This window comes from Haemorhous mexicanus, chromosome 21 (assembly GCF_027477595.1).
Source record: "Haemorhous mexicanus isolate bHaeMex1 chromosome 21, bHaeMex1.pri, whole genome shotgun sequence".
NCBI lineage: Eukaryota > Metazoa > Chordata > Aves > Passeriformes > Fringillidae > Haemorhous > Haemorhous mexicanus.
Window position 1 is genome coordinate 8929581 of NC_082361.1, and position 19118 is coordinate 8948698.

The 19118-nt window shown below is 52.2% G+C and overlaps 1 protein-coding gene across 1 annotated transcript in view; it reads right to left on the reverse strand.

Annotated features, from left to right (window-relative positions):
* The window catches only part of LOC132337080 (collagen alpha-1(I) chain-like), an 87499-nt gene that overhangs the window by 41940 nt on the left and 26441 nt on the right, over positions 1-19118 (reverse strand). Inside the window, exons 2-6 of the mRNA XM_059865219.1 lie at positions 11273-11420; positions 10544-10702; positions 9893-10088; positions 9113-9250; positions 7186-7227 (exon numbers count right to left, since the gene is read on the reverse strand). Coding sequence (XP_059721202.1) covers positions 7186-7227; positions 9113-9250; positions 9893-10088; positions 10544-10702; positions 11273-11420 — 683 coding nt within the window. The remainder of the gene's footprint in view (positions 1-7185; positions 7228-9112; positions 9251-9892; positions 10089-10543; positions 10703-11272; positions 11421-19118) is intronic.

Sequence of the window (19118 nt, forward strand, 5' to 3'; positions counted from 1 at the left end):
TGCCTCCATGGGGACAGGGACAGCACATGGCACCTGGAGCTGGTGGCACCAGCCCTGCCTGGAGCCTGCTCCACGCTCCCCCTTGCCTCCATGGGGACAGGGACAGCACATGGCACCTGGAGCTGGTGGCACTAGCCCTGCCTGGTGGCTCCTGGCAGAGGAGCTGCTCAAGGAACCAGCTGAGAGAAGTCACTAGAGGGAGATGCAGCCCCACGCTTGCCTTGCAGGGCCAGGAGGGAGGACCTGGAGAGTCCTTCCCATCCTTCTTCCCACATTCCATGGGCTGAGCCCTTCACTGGGCTCCCATTCTGTGCAAGAGGTTTCACAGGGACTTCAGAGAGCCAGAGAGAAGTTTGATAAGAGGATCCACGTTCACCCCTGGAAGAATTTCCTACCAAGGTCGTTGACATAGAAACCAAGGAAAAAAGGAGAAATCAGAGAAACCTGTAACTGCCTGTTCCAATGAGCACTTTGTTTGTCTTTCCTGACCAGTGAGTAAAGTGTAAACTGATGAGTTTGTAAGAATGTATAAAAAGCATGCAGGCTAGAATAAAAACAGTTTGGAGCCTTCTGAAAATGGAGTGTGCTGCTTTGTGTTGTCTCCATCTCAACTCTGACACCATTCTGTTCTGCTCCATTGCCTTGGGAGCACCAAGGGGGATGTGCAGGAGCAGCAAGCAGGAAAAACAACGATTTCCCAGCCAGAAGGGATGATCCTTCAGGTGAGAACCCAACAGGCCAAGCCCCATTTGGGGTGAGCATGGGAGGCAGAGGAGCTCCAAAGGCAGCAGGAGCTGCTGAAGCTTTGACTCTGCTGCCATCACATTGGAGATTTCCAAGCTCTTCCCATCCCAAAAGGAAAATTTTCTCTTTTAAATGTTCGGCTTTTAGGTTTGAAGAGATTCTTTTGTAAACACCTGAAGTGGGGAGCTGAAAAAAAGAGTTGAAATAAAGAATTTTTCTTTCAGAAATTACACCGTGAAGCAGCGCGGTTTTGATGTTACATTTTTGTGCTTTGGGGAGTTTCTGATTAAAAGCAGGTCTTGAAACACACCTTTAATGGTGGGGAAAAAAAAAATCAATGTAATACTTGATCTGTATTTCTCCCTCCAAGCAATTTTTCTAGTTTTGACCCGAAGTGGTAATTTCCTTAAAACACATTTTGCAGTCCCCAGGACCGGAAAGTTTCAGCTACAGCAACTTGGGGCCTCACTTTGTACACCTTGAAGTGAAAAATGAATGGAAGACAGCAGCACCTCTCTGCTCCATGGGGCTGGCAGATGAACCCCAGGGGCAACAACAGCCAGGAATTTAAAAACCAGCTTTTCAAAGGACAGCTACCTGTGGATAACAGCTGGCAGATGGTGTCAGGGAATGGTTTGGGTTGGACAAGACCTCAAATCCCATCTCACTCCACCCCTGGCAAGGGCAGGGACACCTTCCATGGGCCAGGTTGCTCAGGTTTCCTTGCAACTCAACCAGCAGGAGAGGAAAAGTGTGGTGAGAATTCCCAATCTAATTAACCATGAGCTGAGAGGAGCTGCAGGAGCTGAAGTGCTCAGGTTCCCAAGAGGTGATGCTGGTGCAGAGCAGCCCCACAGGATGTGCCAGCCTGGGAATCCCAGTGGGAAGCCACATCCAGGCCTGGCAGCTGGCACTGGGAGCCCAGAATTCCCACAGAGTAAAGAAAAGGGGGTTTTAATTCAACTTCAACACTTGACATGGGAAAGGTCCACTCTGGAAACTCCCATCTGGCAAGGCTCAGGGGAAAAGGGGCTCTAAGGAAAAATTACTGAGGCACAAGGCTGAATTATATTGGTTTGTGTAAACACAACTAAAAGCCAAAATCAATAGAATCCATCCTTGCTCCTCCAAACTGGCCAAATTTAGAGGAGAACCAGCTGAGAGGGACAAATTGGGAACAGCTCTGAAGCTGTCCAACAGCGTGAGAGTCGAGTGAGGCATGTGGGTCTGAACTCCCAGAAATTCCAGCTGGGAAGTGGGGAAGGAGCCCAGATTGAAAGCAGCCATTCAGGATGACAAAACAGAAGGGAAAAAAGAAGAAATTGGCACGTGGCAAGCAAGGCAGGGTCTGTGATTTGCAGAAAATTGGATTAAAGAAGGAAAATAAAGGCAGGAGAAGTGTCTACCCCAGCTGCATGTGGGGTCCCCATTGTCACCTGCCACGTGGCACTGACACAACCACAGCAACCACCTGGGAAGAGCTGGAGAAGCCCAGTTCTGTCCAACTTAGAAAATCCAGATGACATAACCAAATGACAAGGAAATACTTCCCATTCCAGAGGGGACAGGGAGCGGAGGTTTCTCAATCCCAGCCCCAGAATTCCACCCCAAAAGCATTAAAACCTCAGGCTCTCCCCAGGATGAGCACTGAATTCTCAGTTTGGCTCAGAGAGCTGGGGAAGCTCCAGGGGACTGACTGGGAAAAGGCTTTGTGTTGTGCCAATATGGAATTTAAAAAAAGAAAGGCATAAAAAAGGCAAATGGGAAGCTTTGAGTAATTACAGACCTCTTTCCTCAAGCTGAGCCCAAGCAAAATAACAGAACAACTGATATGGGGCTCATTAATAAAGAAACCACAGATATGCAATTAATGCCATGGTTTTGGAAAGGGTTTCTAACTTGGTCTCTTGCCTGAGGAGCCTAGGAGTGTTTTATTGACAAAGATAACAATGCTGCTGGATCTCTGGAGGGCTTTTCAGCTGGAGCCACGCTCCAAAAACTCCTCAGTGGCAAAGGGGTTAAAGCCCAGCTTGGAGCATCCCTGTTTTCAGCAGCCCAGACAACCAGCATAACATTCTGCCCTAATTTTAAGCTGGGTCAGGTTGAGTAAAACAGAGTTCAAAGCTCAGGGTCTTCTCCCAGGAAACAGAATTTTTTGTTAATAGAAGCCTCTTCCATCCAGCAGCCAAAGGTACAATGTGACTCACTCAAGCTCAAGATCAGAGACAGGCAATTGTAAGCTGTTTTTTCCAGCACTTTCTAGCATCAAGCCCCTAGAAGAGGCTGCATCATAGAAAAAAAAAATCAGAAATCAAGGTTGGACTGATTTCAAGGAGGAATAAGTGCCAGGAAATGCCATGGGCTGTGGCCAGCAGCAGGTCAGGTGCCAGTTGTACCTGAGGAGCTGCAGCAGCCACAGCAGGGCTCTGGAGGGGATAAACCCCTCCTGGAGCTCAGCACAGCCCCTCTGCTCTGCCCTCAGTCCTGGGCAGGGGCTGCAGCCCTGGGACATGGCCCCCTCCTCCTGCAGCTGCTCCAGGCCAGAGAGGCAGGAGCCTTTTATTCCATGGAAGCAGGAGCAGCTCAGCACAGGGATCCCCCACCCACAGGGGCTGAAATGATTGCTCTCCAGTTTCCCACATCACACCTGGGTGCTGGATTTGGGAACAGAATACACTAAAATAATAAATAATAAATTTTAAAAAATTAAAAATATTTTTATAAAATAAGTAAGCTAAATTATTTCTAGTGCCAGATCCTAAAGGGGCTACAAGAAGTTTGGAAGGGGGGGGACTTTTTAGAAGAGCATGGAGTGATAGGACAAGGAAGAACAGTTTAAACTGGAAGAGGTTTAGATGGGATACTGGGAATAAATTCTTGTCTGTGAAGGTAGGGAGGGGGTGGGATGGAATTCCCAGAGCAGCTGTGGCTGCCCTGGATTCCTGGAAATGTCCCAGGCCAGGCTGGATGGGCGCAGGAGCAGCCTGGGACAGTGGGATGTGTCCCATGGGAACAGGATGGTTTTTATTTGGGGATCCCTGTGACCCCTGAGCGATGCCCCATTTCCCAGGGGGATGTTTGGGGCTCCCTGATTCCCACCCAGGCTCACATTGAAGCAGCCCCCAGTCCTGAGCATCCCTGCAAGCCCCCATGGCAGGGCCAGGAGGGTTCCCTGTGCTCCCTGCACTGCTGCCTCACCTTCCCAAAGGAAAGGCAGGAGCAGCCCCAGCCCTCAGGACCCTCAGCTGGGAAGGAAGGCTCTGCTGGCCCTTCCCAGGGATGTGGCTGACCCAGGACAGGCCATGGAGCTGCAGCAGGACACAAGACACTGGTGGGAAGAACAACACCCTGGGAATCTTCTGGAAAAGCTGATGAGCAGCCAAGGCCTCTCTGCCACACCTCTGGCATGTGAGAAGCCCTAAAAGTCAGCAAGGGCACAAAAGCTGCCCCCAGCTCAAAAAAGGTCGGAGAGCAGCAGTAATTCCCACCAGAGGCTCCTCACAGCACCTCTCTTCCCAAAACAACATTTATTTTCATGCTTGGGCAGGATAAACTCAGCAAAGGTTTGGAATTGTGCAGAGGGCTTGGGTTGGGTGGAACAGCACTTGGGTTTGGGATTAAAAACCTCTAGGGGTCAGCTCAGTGGGTTCCTGTCATTACATTTATCCCACAGTGGGTTTTGGGACAATCAATTCCCCACAGATCTTATCCTAGTGGAGAAGCTGGATTCTGAGTGTGGCCACAGCTCTTTCACAGAGAGCAGCAGGCACAACCTCCCAAGGACTTTTCCTGGGGAAGGCAGGGAGAAGCTCAGAGAAGAAGAGAAAACAATTCTTATCTCTGTTTGCTGCTCCTGCTGTTTGGCACATGTGGAATGTGCTATGGAGATTGTTTACCCAAAGTGATTTGTTAGTTGGACACCAGTGAGGGTTGTTTGGATTCCTTGGCCAGTTGGGTCAAAGCCGTGTCCTCAGAGAGTCACGGGTTTTTCTTTAGTATTTTTTAGTATAGTATCATTTTAGTATATAATTTAGTGTAGTATTAGTGTAATATAGAACAGCTTAATAAAGCAATTTCTCAGCCTTCTGAATCGTGGAGTCAGAGCACATTATTCCCCATATTGGGGTCACCCAGCATCGATATCTGAGCTCTGCAGGGGCTGAGATATCAGAGCTATCAGGAACAACCCCTCAAGGTAAGGCCTGAGAGCAGGGAGACAGAGCTGGGCTCCAGCTGCCAGTCACATCCCCACAGGGATATCTGGGGTTGTCCCAGCAGGACAACCAAGGAACCAGCAGCCCCAGAGACCAGGGAAACTGAAGGTGGAGGAGGGACAGTTCCCCCATGAGGACTTGTCTTTGTTAGTGAGGATGGGCCGAGCCCAAGCCTTTTGTGATGGGTGTTTTAAAGCCCTGGACCAGGAGTATGTGCAAGTCCTGACTTCCACAGGCTGCAGGCTGCTCTGAGTGGACAGGAAGGATGGAATTTTAGGACTGAGTGAGTCTGAAGGAGTGATTCCTGTGCTCACTGGCAAACCCAAGCACGAGAGAACAGAAGTGCCACGACCCAACCAAGCATTTCCACAGAGCTTTCACAGCATTTTTAAATCAAGCAGGTATTTCCCAGCTAGTCTGGACTGCCAAGAGAATTAAACCAGTGAAGTTTTGTCTCTGTGGGATTTCAGCTTTGCCTGTTTGGTGAATGGCTTTAGGATCCCAGGTTAAGCTGCCTTGGAAAAGCCATTCAGTTCAGGAACCCTCCTGCTCACGTTTAGGACAGGCAGTCTGAGAATACAAAATGCAGCAGAAGTGGCTCAGCACCATCCACGTCCCAAAGATTGCTCAGAAATGGCAATTTATACCTCAAAAAAAAACCCCAAAAAACTGCCAAAAGGAGTGGGCTGCAATTTAGGTATCACTGCCAGTGACAAACTCATCTATTGCCTCCCCCATTACATCTTCCTCTGCCATCACCCTGAGCCTCCATAATTATTTAGCTCTAATTAACAATTAAGGAATCCACCAATGTACTAATTTACTTCTAAATGAACAAAGGAACTAGAAAGCAGAGCTGTGGCCTGTGCCTGCAGCAGAGCTGGGCTGCTCCTCATTACTCCCAAACTCCTTTTTTATTCCTAATAAATCTCAATGCCAAAGATTCCAAAGCTTCTCTGCTCCTTATTAAGTGCTTGAAAAATAAACTTGTCCCAAATCCAGAATATTGTTTGTTTCCCCCTGCAGACCTATGAATTTCACCACTTTCCTAGTTATGGCAATGTCTTGCCAGGGTCTGGAAGAGCCCACAGGTGGGAATCACACCCCAGAGAGCATCCAGCAGGATGACAGAGCCCACCTTCCAGAAGTGCCCAGGAAAGGACATTTTGTGATTTTGGCACCTCAGTTCATTACAAACCCACAGCACATCCCCCTGAGCTGCTGAGCCCAGAGCAGAGGGATGGACCTGGCTGCCAAAGGCCACTTGGCCATTTCCAGTTTGGAATTATCCAGGTGTAGCCAGGGAGTGGAAGCCAGCTGAGAGAAGAGAGACTGTCCTCAAAGAGCTAACAGGCACGAGGAGGGTGAGGGGAATGAACTCCAACTGCTCAGGCACACACACACAAATCTCAATTTGCATTCGCTGTTGGGTTTTCCCCTCAGGATGTGTTTGTGTGGACTCCAACCACAAATCTTGGCTAAAAACCCCAAATAAAGCAGGAACACAAGGCCAGCCTCAGTCAGAGCACTCCCTCATGTCCCCAGCACACCCACAAGAGCTGGGGACACGCTCCAGGCTCCAGATGGGGACAGAGCTCCAGCAAGGAGCTCAGCACCAGGAGCTCCAGGGGACTGGGGGCAGCCACCCCTCTTCCAGCACCAGATCCCAGGAAGCCACGCCAAGGAGGGCCCCAGAGGCACAACCACCCCCTCCCACAGGGAGCTGCAGCCCTTCCCAGCTCCCCAGTGACAGCAGGGAGGTCCTGGGGGTGCCCCCCCAGGCAGGCAGCAGATCCCACTGTGGGCAGGAGCAGTGGGCATCCTGCTTTATCCCAAATCCTGCTGACCTCACCTCCTTCCCTGCAGGCTAATCCAGCCTGGCTCAGCTCCCAGGCAGATCCACAAATCCCCTGGGCAGGCACTGGCCTGACCCACCTCATTCCCTGCCCCAGCACCACCCCTCTGGCTCTGTGCAAATGCTCAGGAAGGTCACCTGAGCCCTCACCATGACCTCCACCAGCTCTGGGACACAGCAAGGAACGTTCAAACCATTAGAGAGAGAGCTTGCAGTAAAGAAAGTAACATAACAGCCAAGAAAATCATAATTAGTGGCATTGTCTGGGTATTTTGGCTTTGCCTTATTGCTTGTTACAGCAGCTCCTGTCCCCAGGAGACAGCCTGGGGGTGACAGCACAGGGACACAGGAAGGACAGTGCAGGAGCCATACCTGAGTAGATGAATCCTGGATTTCATTGGTTTCCTTTGGCACCTGGAGAGTTGGAGAGAGAGAAGAGGAAGAACATCACTGCCCAAGGACAGCACTGCCTCCAGCACGTGTTTCCTGCTGGCTCCAGGACTGAGGAGCTGCCTCTGCCGGCCCAGGAAGCATCCAGGGAATGCTCAGTGGGAGCCAATCCTTCCCAGCAACAGCAGGGGATGGCTTCTGATCAAACCTCTCAAGAGTTTGGGTGGGTTTTTGCAGTTTCTGTTGATTTGGAAGCTCTTCAGTCCCGAGGAGGGCCTTTTACTCTTATATTTTTTGAAAAATTTTTTTGCCCAGGATTTTTTCCTGGGAAGCTGAGAAGCTTTAGAGAAAAATGAAAACAATAATTATTTGATTTGCTTTTCTTGTGTTTTGCTGTTTCAGAATGTGTTTAAACATTGTTTACCACAAGTGATTGTTTCATTGGTTTCTGGTGTGAATTGTTTTGACTTAATGTCCAATCAGGGCCAAGCTGTGTTGGAGCTCTGGAAAGAGTCAGGAGTTTTCATTATTATCTTTTAGCATTCTGTCAGTATCCTTTCTGTATTCTTTAGTATAGTTTAGTATAGTATTCTTTATTATAATAGAGTACCATAAAATAATAAATTAGCCTTCTGAGAACATGGAGTCAGATTCATCATTCCTTCCAACGACGGGGGTCCCTGCCAACACAAGGGCCAGCAAGGGATGGGAACTGGGGGGGTCCCACCTGCAGGCAATTTACTGATGCTTAAAGTGAAATTTCTGCTTGATGGGTGAGACCCCAGAGCCATTCATGGAAGAGCTCCAGGCCTCCAGAGCTCGGGACAAGAGAGGTTTCATTTTGGGATGACCAGGGCTGCACTGGCCCCTCGGGGTTACCCCAGCCACTCCTCTGTCCCCCAGAGCAGGAGGTGACCAGCTCTGTGTCACACTCAGCCTGCTCCACGCTCCCAGCACAGCCAGCTCCTCAATCCCTCACCAGCAGGGCTTGCCCACAAACCCTCCTCTTCAAATCACCAACACAGCCCTGCCGGGAGTGCAGCAGCCACTGCAGGGCTGTCCCAGGTGCCACCACTCCCTGTTCCCTGCCTGGCTCCAGCATCCCAAAGGAATCCCGGGCAGGAGCCAGGCAGGGCAGTGCCCCACGTTCCTGTCCCAGCAGCTGTCCCAGCTCCTCCCCAGCCCACAGACATGGGTTACACACCACGGGGAGGCTCCTGCCAGGCACTGACATCCAGCACTTGCCTCTCTCCAGCTTTTTCCAGGCTCCTCTGAAGCACTTCCTATGAAGGTAGCTGGCCCAAGATGTGAGGAATTTCCCTGGGCCAGCTCCAGCTCCTGAGTAAAGCCTGAGTGCTTCACATTTTGGGGGATTTACGATGTGATCTGGGCTTTTTGACACAGATACAGTTGTTGAAAATTTGTTGAGCACCGCAACGAAAGCAAAGTCCCCCAAATTTCCATTTTCCAGCAATGCTGGCAGGACAGAGGGACAGCCTCGGGAAGGACGATGTACCAAAGGGTGCAATGCTGCTGGGAGTGGGCAGGAATTCCAGAGTGGTGTCCAATTCCCAGGGACAGCTTTCACCTCCTCTCAGAAGCTCAGCTCCAGCTGCAGCATTACTCAAAGCTTTCCTGTGCCACCCACAGGAGCACATCCAGTCACAGCCACCCCCAGGCCTTCCCTGGATCCCAAACTCTCCCTTTAACTCATTCTCCTTGGCACCAAGCCCATCTGTGACCTGAAGGGATGGAAAAGAACCGCTCCCACCTTCTCCTACCCCATCCCAAACTGGAGGTCCCAGCAATTCCAGACAACACCCTGGGTTGGGCCTTTCCTTGGGATCGTGTGACACCAGAAAAGCTTGGCCCAGCAGTCCCTAAATGTGCCAGCTGTCCCCAGCCACACCTGTGGCCAGGCTGTTGGGAGCCCCCACGGGGCCCTGTGGAGGCTGAAGGAGCCTGGGCAGGTCGAGTTGTAGCCGTGGCACTGCTCAGCAGCTGCTGCTGGGTCCCCCATCACGAAGGTGAGCTGTTGGAGAGCGCCCTGGAAGAGACAGAAACCAGAGTTTGTGCTCCTGCTTCTTCCAGAGGAGAGGGAAAGGTCTGGAAGGGCCTGCAGAAGGGGTCATCTCCAGCTTCTCACAGCCAGGAATTTCTTTATGGGATGGTTTGGGCAATGAACATTCCCTCTGCAGCTTCAGGAGTTGCCTGCAGAATGTCCCAGGCTGCTCCAGCCTGGCCCTGGGCACTGCCAGGGATCCAGGGGCAGCCACTGCTCTGGGCACCCTGTGCCAGGGCCTGCCCACCCTGCCAGGGAACCATTCCTAATTCCCAAAATCCCATGTAACCCCACCCTTTGGAAGTTTGAAGCCATTGGACCCACTTCCCCAACCAGATCTTTCCATGCTGACTGCACAGAGACTTCTCCTCATGGTCCAAGTCATGGCCAGCACCAGAGGATGAGTGAAAATCGAGCCCAGAGGTGACCTGACTGCTGCCCCTTGTGCTGCCTTGACCCAAACCCAAACCCAAGCCCTCTGCACAACTCCAAGCCTTTCCTAAGTTCATCTGCCCAAACATGAAAATAAATGTTGTTTCGGGAAGAGAAGGTGATGGAAATGGATTCCATCAGAGGGAACTTGCAGCCTCATTCACACAGGTGGAGCAGACCCTGCCCAGCTCTCACCTTGAAGGGGATCTCAAAGGACTCGATGAGGCCTCCAATGATGATCAGCCCCTCAGTGTTCACTCCCATCCCAAAATGGTTGGACCAGCTGACTCTGTCCACCAGCCGACAGTCCACGTGCAACTCCAGCCTCTCCAGGGAGATGCTGAGAGCCACTTGGTGCCAGTGCCCATCGCCCAGGAAGGACACTGGGAACCTGAGGGGAAGGGAGCAGGCACAACAACTTCACCCCACACCTGATCCAGGCTTCCCCCCTCAGCAGCTCCAGGGTCCCTCAGGTGTCCCTCCTCAGTGCAGACACGAGGAACCATCTGAGAATTGTTACAACACCATCACTTGTTTCCCATGGATTTGGGGACGTCTACAACCACTTGAGGCAGCTGAGAAATGACTGGGGTTTGGGTCTTGATTTATCTTCAGGCATCTGAACCTCTTTGTTCTATGCTTTGTTTCCCAGAGCTGCATCATTTTGGCAGAGTGGAGTTTGGCAGGGACAAGCTGCACCAGGTCTGAGGGACATCACCTTCCTTCTGCTGAGGTGAGCTCAGCACTGCCCAAAGCCCACCAGAGAGGGAAAGCCTGGCCCTGGGCCTTGGGAGGAGAAAAAGAAGGAAGGAAAGGCAGGAAAAGAGCACCTGGGCTGGGACTTACTCGTAGTGTCTTCTCCTCGTGGTGACAAAGACCAGGCCGTAGGGGTTAACCCTGATCTGGAAGAGCACGTGGCTGCGGTGGCTGAGGATGGTCACCAGGCTGGTGTCCTCCTTCAGGGAGTACCTGAGCTTCAGCAGCACGCTCAGCTCGTCTGCAAACCTGGTGGGAAGAGGGGACACGTGCCATTGTGCAGCTGCTGCTGTGTCACCAGCAACTGAGCTCATAGGATAAAAAAATTCGAGGCACAGCACAAATGAATGATTGAGAAGGAAAAATAAAGGGAGAAAAGAGCCAACAATTGTCCCAGGCCTAAATTAGCACTGCCCACACAACCTCAGCAGGGGGTGATGGGGCCATGCCAAGGTGTCCTTCCTGCACCCAGCCAAGAACCATCAAAGAACCCCAGAATGGTTTGGGTTGGAGGAAACCTTCAAGCTCATCTCATCCCACCCCTGCCACGGCAGGGACACCTTCCACTGCCCAGGCTGCTCCAAGCCCCATCCAGCCTAGCCTGGGGCACTGCAGGGGACAGGACAAACTGTTCCAAATGTTCCAAATGTTCCACTATGTAAGAAATGAAGGAAGCCCTGAGCTCAGAGCACAAAGTGGCTGAGTTATCTCCATGTCACCATGGAATGGGCTCTCCAAGGAGCTCCTCAAACCAGCAGCCAGGCCTTAGATGGTTTTTGAGCCCCAGCACCCCCTCCCCAGCCCCTGAAGGGAGGTTACCTGTCCCCAAAGGCCTCCCTGGTGGGGATGTTGAGGGTTGCATACTGCCCGATCTCCAGGGTCCTGCACTTGCTGTGGTCGTAGCCAAAGGAAACATTGCTGAGGTCCTGGGCATGGAGAGTGATTTTGTCCAGCAGGTTCACCTCATCTGCATTGGGGGAGAAGAGAGAGATGCTCAGTAGGCTCAGAAGCCTCCACTACAGGGCTCTGCTCTGTTTAATCTCCAGTGAGAGAAAGACAAATTGGACAACAGACAAAACCCACAGCAAGAAGAGTGTCAACTTGGGAAAATTCAAATTCAGTGCACAAATTCAGCAGACTCAGACCACCAAAACCATTCAGACAACTTCACAAACAGCCAGGCAAGCTTTTTGAATCACAACATGAGTTTGGAGGCCACTGTCCCAAAGGTAGGAAGGGCCATTCCTTCCCCAGCTGTGGTGGTACCTTCACATCCACAGAGTTGGGATGCTCAGGGCTGTAAAGTAGAGCCTGGGACACAAATGCCCCAAACCACAAGTCCTGGAGCAGCTGGGTACAGGAATCCTGCTCATCCTTTCCCAAACTTCCCTGCTGATGCTCTAAATAAAGAATTGGACCCAAGGAGTGGGAAGAAGTCACTGTGTCCCTCAGCATGTCCTGACCAGAGGGTGGGGACACCCCTCTGCCCAAAGCAGGGTTCAGCCCTACCACAGGGTCAGGAATTCCAGTGGGAATCCCAGGAAGGAAAGGATCCACTCTCAGAATGTGCTGTGAACTTTGGAGATGGTTTGAACAGAGGAGAGCCCCTGCCCTGGCCTGTTTGGCATCACCTTGAGAAGATTTTCACTCCCCAGGTGAGCAGACTTTCTCTTCCCAAGTTCACCTTTAACTGAAGAATCTTTGAGGTACAGAAATACCTGAGGAAAAATGTGTTATAAAGCTCAAGGTTTCTTCTTCCTCTCCATTAGCAAAAAGACTTAGAGACCTCAGACACCTAAAACCAGATCCCTCCAGTGTGGCAACAACCTTGCCAGCAGCAAGGAGTGGGGACAAGGGGCAGGCTCACATCACCAGCCCTGGCCCAGCCCTGCAGGATCACCCCAGATCCCACAGTCCCTTTCCTGGGAGGGTCTGGACAATCCCACTCCATGATTTGTCAGTGGGAATTGTGCCAGCACCATGTGCATGAGCATCTGCCATGGCTTGGGAAGCATCCAGCCCCTTCACTCCCTGGAATTCCCGCTGTGGATGAGGTGTGAGATTGATCTGAGAGGGCAGACAAACAGCCCCGGGCACGCTGCGACCTGCCAGGAGATATCCACAGCCAGAGAGGCAAAATAACAAATCAATCAAGCAGAAAACAGCTTTGGTCTGCTTCAGACACTCTGTGTCACTCCTGACACCACCTCCTTGGAAGATTCTGCATGGGAAAGAGCCCTGGGATGGGAAAGAGGGGAAGGAATGGAGGAGATGAGGCTGTTTGTGGGGAGTTGGGATTTCACCTGGGATTTCCCCAGCTCCCCACATGGGCACAGCATCCACTGGATTCCAGGCAACTTCTAAAGCTCTGCAAAATGAAGGTGCAGCAGCTTTTGGCAGCAGGAACACCAAAAAATTGGGACCAAGCCAGAGGGTGCAGGGTTGAGCCCTTGGGAGCCCTGGCCAGCCAAAACGCCCAGAGGCAGAGCCAGCAGGGTTTATCAGCATGGGAAATAATCCAAGAGCAAAGAGCTCACAGAGGGGAAAATATCAGGAATGTTTGTCCCTCTCAGCCCCAAGCATTTTTGGGAGTGATTCCCTCACTGCTGGCATCAGTGGATGTGCCAGGACCTGCACAGTTCCATCTCCAGGGGCTGCAGCCCCCACCAGAGCCCTGGAGATCACAGGCACTGAGAGCTCACTGGGTCCTGCCAGGGATGTGATTCCCACACCTGCTGCAGCTGGAACTGATGCCTTGTGCAGGCTGCCCTGGAGCAGAGGCTGGACAGAGCTGGAGAATAAAGCAGGGATTTATTAAAGGCCTCCATGGATCCACCTTGGGCAGCACCAGAGCCCAGCCAGGGCTGCACCCAAGATGACCCAAAATGGCCCCAAAATGCACGGCCGGGCACGGGGTCTCTCCCTGGGATCAGCTCTGCTCCATTTGCACCTTGCAGTTCATTGTCCCATCCCAGCTTTAGCCCAGGCACTCCCACCCTGCTTGTTTTTCTCTCTCCAGCCCACGGGGTTCGTGCTCCTGGGCTGGGATTTGGATCATTTGTCCTTGGTGCCCAGCTGGAGCAGGAATTGTTTTGTCTCCCTGCTCTGTGCACAGAGCTCACCATCCCCTGATGTGAACCCAGACCCACACACTAAAGCAGCACAGAATGTGAAAAATATAAAAGTTAAAACCTGAGGCATCAGAACAGCCCTGGAATGAACACACAGGGAATATTCCCTGGGCCAGGCACCACTCCCTGCTTAGGCTCTGATGGCAGGGGACAAAGGGGGAGTGGTTTTAAACAAAAAGATCAATTTAGATTTGTAGGTATGAAGTTTTTTACAGTTGAACACTGGCCCAGGGTGCCCAGAGCAGCTGGGGCTGCCCCTGGATCCCTGGCAGTGCCCAAGGCCAGGCTGGATGGAGCAGCCTGGGACAGTGGGAGGTGTCCCTGCCATGGCAGGGGTGGGATGGGATGGTTTTTAAGGTCCCTTCCAACCCAAACTGGAACAGGATTCCAAGAGGAGGTTCCTGCACTCTCTGCAGCTCACTGTCCCACAGTTCTGGGGCAGGAGCTGCTGCACACTGAGGTTGTTCAGGGCTGCATTCAGGGCTCAGCCAGCCTCAACACCAAAGCCTTTCCTTGCTGCCTCTCCCCAGGGTTACCAAGGGCCACCTCTCCCTCCTGGCACAGCTGGGTTTGTGGTTACTACAAGAACACCACGGATTTGCTGGACATTTCCAAGCAGGGTGATTTCCTCCCTTTGCCTTGAGCTCTGGGAGCAGACAGGCTGCTTCCCAAGGATTTCCTGGGAAGGGATTCCCAGCTGCAGGGGCTGTCACCAGCCCAGAGAGCAGGGTCACACCTTCCTGGCAGCACACTGATCCCAGGCAGGGCATGTCAGACTGCTGAGTGCAGCAGCCAGAGGCAGGAACAGCCCAGGCTGTACCTCTGCTACAGGAATTCTCAGTTTCCTCTACAAAATTCCCACTTTCTGTGGGGCTTTCAGCATTCCCAGGGCCAAGTTGCTTTATCCCCACAACCAGGCTTCCCTTCTCTTTCCAGAGGCCAGGGAGCAGCTCTGCTCACAAACACTCTTTCTACCCCTGCTGAGCATCATGGACCCCAAACCAGAGCTCACAGGCCAGCTGTGCTCACCTTGGGCTCTCCTTGTCCTTCCCACTGCCCACAGAGCACATCCAGCACCCCAACCCAACTCCTCTGCTATTCAACCTCTGCCCAAACACCTCCAGAACAGCTATTCCTGCACTGGGAAGGAGATTCCTGGAGTTCAGCTGCAGCTGCCAGATCCAACTTGCTCCTAAAAGCAGCTCAGGAATCTTCCCAGGCATCCCAGTCTGTGCCAGACTCAGACAGGGGCAGTCAGGGAGGGAGGCTGGGAGGGAGCAGCTGCTCCCAGGAGCTGCTGTGTGGAGCTGGGGCACCCCAGGACAGGCACAGATTCCAAGGGGGAGCAGCCCAGGCAGTGCCAGCCCCTGGGGAGATGCTCCACAGGCAGCCCCAGGCAGTCAGGGACCGGGTGCAGATCCCTCCTGGAGCACAGTCAGTGGGAAAGGGAAGCACAGGCAGAAGCTGGTGTGGAAGCCAGGCTGCAGTGAGGTGTGGAGTCCACCCATGGGCAGAGATGGGACAGAGAGCAAAAGGACAAGGAGAGAAATTCCATCCAGGGAACATCCATGGCCCATCCAGGAGGCAAAGACCCCCACCAGAGCTCAGGCCAGGGCTGAGGGCACAGGGCTGAGCTTAAATGGGGCTGCTGGGATGAGCTGGGGGGTCCCAGGTGAGGCTGGCTGGGGTCATTAAGGCTCAGTGGTGCTCTCAGGAATCAGATGGGTTTCAATAGTGACTCTCCACCATCCCATCCCATCCCATCCCATCCCATCCCATCCCATCCCATCCCATCCCATCCCATCCCATCCCATCCCATCCCATCCCATCCCATCCCCATCCCATCCCCATCCCATCCCCATCCCATCCCATCCCATCCCATCCCATCCCATCCCATCCCCATCCCATCCCCATCCCATCCCATCCCATCCCATCCCATCCCAGGTGTTCCCTGAGGGGCACCCCCAGCTGCAGACACAGAAAAGTGACCACCCATGTTCTCCTTTGGCTCCTTTCAATGTGTGAAACTTCCACTGAGCTTTACTTTCTCCCCAAAAGAGGGAAATGAAGGAAAATTGTACCAAACAGCCAAAAACTGGGGCCTTGGAGAGCTCCTAGCAGGGTCTGTCAGGCTGAGTCATTTCCCCTGGATGTGGCACTGCTGGAACCTGAAATAACAGGGCTGGCCAAGTCCAGGGGACAGCCCTGGCTGGGGAATGGAGCCCATGACCTAATGGGCCTTTCCTCCCTCCAGCTGCTGAGTGCCTGATGGAAATGTCCTGCCAGGACTCTGCTTAGGATCACTCCAAGCTCTGCATCAGCGAGGCTGGGACATCACAGCTCCAGATTGAACCAGGAGGGTTCCCTGCATGAGGTGATGGAAAACCAGGGCTCCATGCTGGGCCTCACACCAGCAGCAGGCATCCAAACCAGCACAGCCCCCCTGACCCCCCAGTGCTGCTCCACCTCCCTGACAGCCCACAGCTGGGGGAAGGTGTTGGAGGCTGTGTAGGAATGTGCCCCTGGGGACAGAGTGACAAAACCATCCTTTTTCTCCTCAGAAAGGAAAAGAGCCCAGAAGTTTCTCTCCTCAATTGGCTAAAAAGACACCTCATAGACCTGGGGGACTTCACCTCAAACTTAAGGATAGCCAATTGGAAAAGAGCCAAAAAGTCCCACCTGAGCAATTCACTGGAAAAAGAAGAGAACAAAGAAACTAAATTGCTTTTGTGAGGTGTTTTACCAGGAGCAAGGACCTCTTGTACCTGGCTGGGTTTTTCGCTGTAAAGAGTTTTGTTATTTTGCCTTTTATTAAAACCTTTTTGTTTCCAACACTACCCCAGAAGCCATCCTGCTGATTTTATGCCTTCTAAAGCAGCTGAGCTATCTTGGGTGTGAAATAGACCTCCAAAAACTTACGACACCTGGCTTGAGGAGGAGCCTATTTCAATGCTGTGCTTGACTTTCTCTGGAAAAAAAAAGGCAACTTCCCACTTGTTTGGAACTCCCTGGTGGCTCTGCATGTTGGCTGGACAAGCTCAAGGACACCCTGACTGTCACTGTTGAGTCATGAATGACACAGACTCCCACAGCATTCAGAAGGCTAATCAGCATAAGAGCCCCATTTAGGTCATCCTCTCTTCTTTTATAGCTTTGTTTGCTACAGGTGGGCCTGGTTGGTCATTTAATCAATAGAGTTCACCTGGCTGGCTAATTAACAAGACACCCATTTGTAAACAACCTTATGAGAATAGCAGGAAAACAGCTATTAGAAAAGCACCACCTGCAGGCTGTTTTTCATTTTTGGCTGTCAGTGTTTATCTCCAGCTCCCTGAAGCTTCCCAGGCCGATTCTGGGAAAACAGAATCACTGGGTTGGAAGAGACCTTCAAGATCATTGAGTCCAGCTTAACCCCAACACCTCAACTGAACCCTGGCACCCAGTGCCACATCCAGGCTTTGTTAAACACACCCAGGCATGGGGACTCCACACCTCCCTGGGCAGCCATTCCAGAACTTTATCACTCTTTCTGTAAAATTTTTTTCCTGATATCCAACCTGAATTTCCCTTGGTGCAGCTTATCTAGCTTTCCTCTCTCTCTGACCAGAGAGCTGCCACCACACTTGACATGAAGTTTTTTGCAGGCAGCTTTTCCTGCTTCTCCCTCCATCCCAGAATTTCTCGTGACAATGCCCACAGCAGCCAGCACTGCCTGTGCCATTCACATTCTCTGAACAGAGAGACACATAATTCTCTCTTATGGCATTCACATTCTCTGAAAAAAATCCCTGCCCCCAGGGTTTCTCTCCTGGGAAGCTGAGAGGCCTCAGAGGAAAGGAAAACAATTCTGATCTCATTTGCTTCTCCTGTGCTGTGCTCATGTGGAATGTGTTTGGAGGTTGTTCACCCACAGGTGATTGTTCCATTGCATTCTGCTGGGAGTTGTTTTCACTCTTTGGCCAATCAGGGCCAAGCTGTGTCAGGGCTCTGGAGAGAGTCAGGAGTTTTCATTATTATCTTTTTAGCCTTCTGTCAGTATCCTTTCTGTATTCTTTAGTACAATATAGTATTCTTTAATATAGTATTATATTATAAACATATTATATTTAACATAATATAGTATTATAAAGTATTATATTCTTTAATATAGTATAGTATCAAAAAGTAATAAATTAGCCTTCTGAGAACATGGAGTCAGATTCATCATTCCTGCCTTTGTCAGGGCATTCCCAACAAATCCAATAACTGCCAGTGCCACATCCACTCCCTGCTGCTCCCATTTCCCTCCCCATCCAAGCATCCCTTTCCGAGGGTACTCCAGAAGGCACCTGAGGTGAGCTTTGAGCTGCAGCACTCACAGCTTCCAGGGCTGGTTATGCAACAGGATTGGAACCTCCTCCTCCTCCTCCGTGCTCCGGAGAGCAGGGATAATTTGGGTCTGACCCCGTGGCTGCGAGTGCAGAGGGGCCAGAGCCAAGGCAGGAAGAAAAGGAACAAGGGCATTTCCCACGGAGGACACCAGGCCCATTATGGAAGAGTGAATGCAGGCACCCACCCACGGAGAGGACAGCGAATTCCAGGGGAGAGAAACCTTCTGGGAAGAAAGAGCTCGGCTGCACGCATTGTCTGGGCAGGAAAAAGGGAGCCCAGGTTCTCCTGGAGCTCATTGCCCACAGCTGCAGCTGTGCTGCCCCTCCTTTGTGCCTGCCCAGCACGGGGGGCTCTGCGGGGAGGGGATGGGGCTTCTGGGGACAAAGGCTGGGCAGCAGGAAGGGCTGCTGCAGGGAGGGATGACCCCAGGAAAAGTAGGGCAAGTAGCAGGAAAGGAAGGAGCTTTGGGAGCAGGGAAGAGTGTCAGAGGGCACAGGGTGTCAGGGTGGGCACAGGAGTGTGCAAGGGGCAGCTCAGCCTTCAGCTTTATCCTGCTCAGGGCAAATCCAGCTCTCCAAGCCGTGAGCCAGCACAGAAATCTCATCCCATTAACTGAGGGGGAGAGGTCTGGGAGGTTCCGTGCTGCCCTTGTGGGGCCAGGGCAAGGGTTTGGGACAGGCACCAAGTGATATCCTGGAAGCTGAGCAAGGAGACCCCTCTGAAGGAGGGAAGGGCTGGGGGGGAGCCCACAAGGACCAGCTGCTCTGCAGGGTTTGGGGGCCTCGCTTGATTTGGGGTTTTTTAATAGGAAATTTAAAAAGAAGCCATTTTCAACTTTTCCTAGATGAGTTGAGAGTGCACAGGGAAGGGACCTTTAAAGGTCACCTCATCCGACCCCTCAGAGCTCCTCACCCATCTCTTTCCTGACAACCATGAGAGCTAACCCCACCCAGAGCTCCTGGTCCCTGGGGAGGTGCTCTGGTGTCACCCCAGCCTTGCCCAGCCCTCACCCCCCAGGCCACACTCACACCTTGGTGCATCTTCCATCCCCTGTTGTCATTTCCCCTCCAGATCCTCCTTCCCCTGCTCTGTGCATTCACCCCCTGCCCCTCCTGGAGCACTGACAGCTCTTGGGCTGAGCTCAAACCTTCAATTGTCTCAAC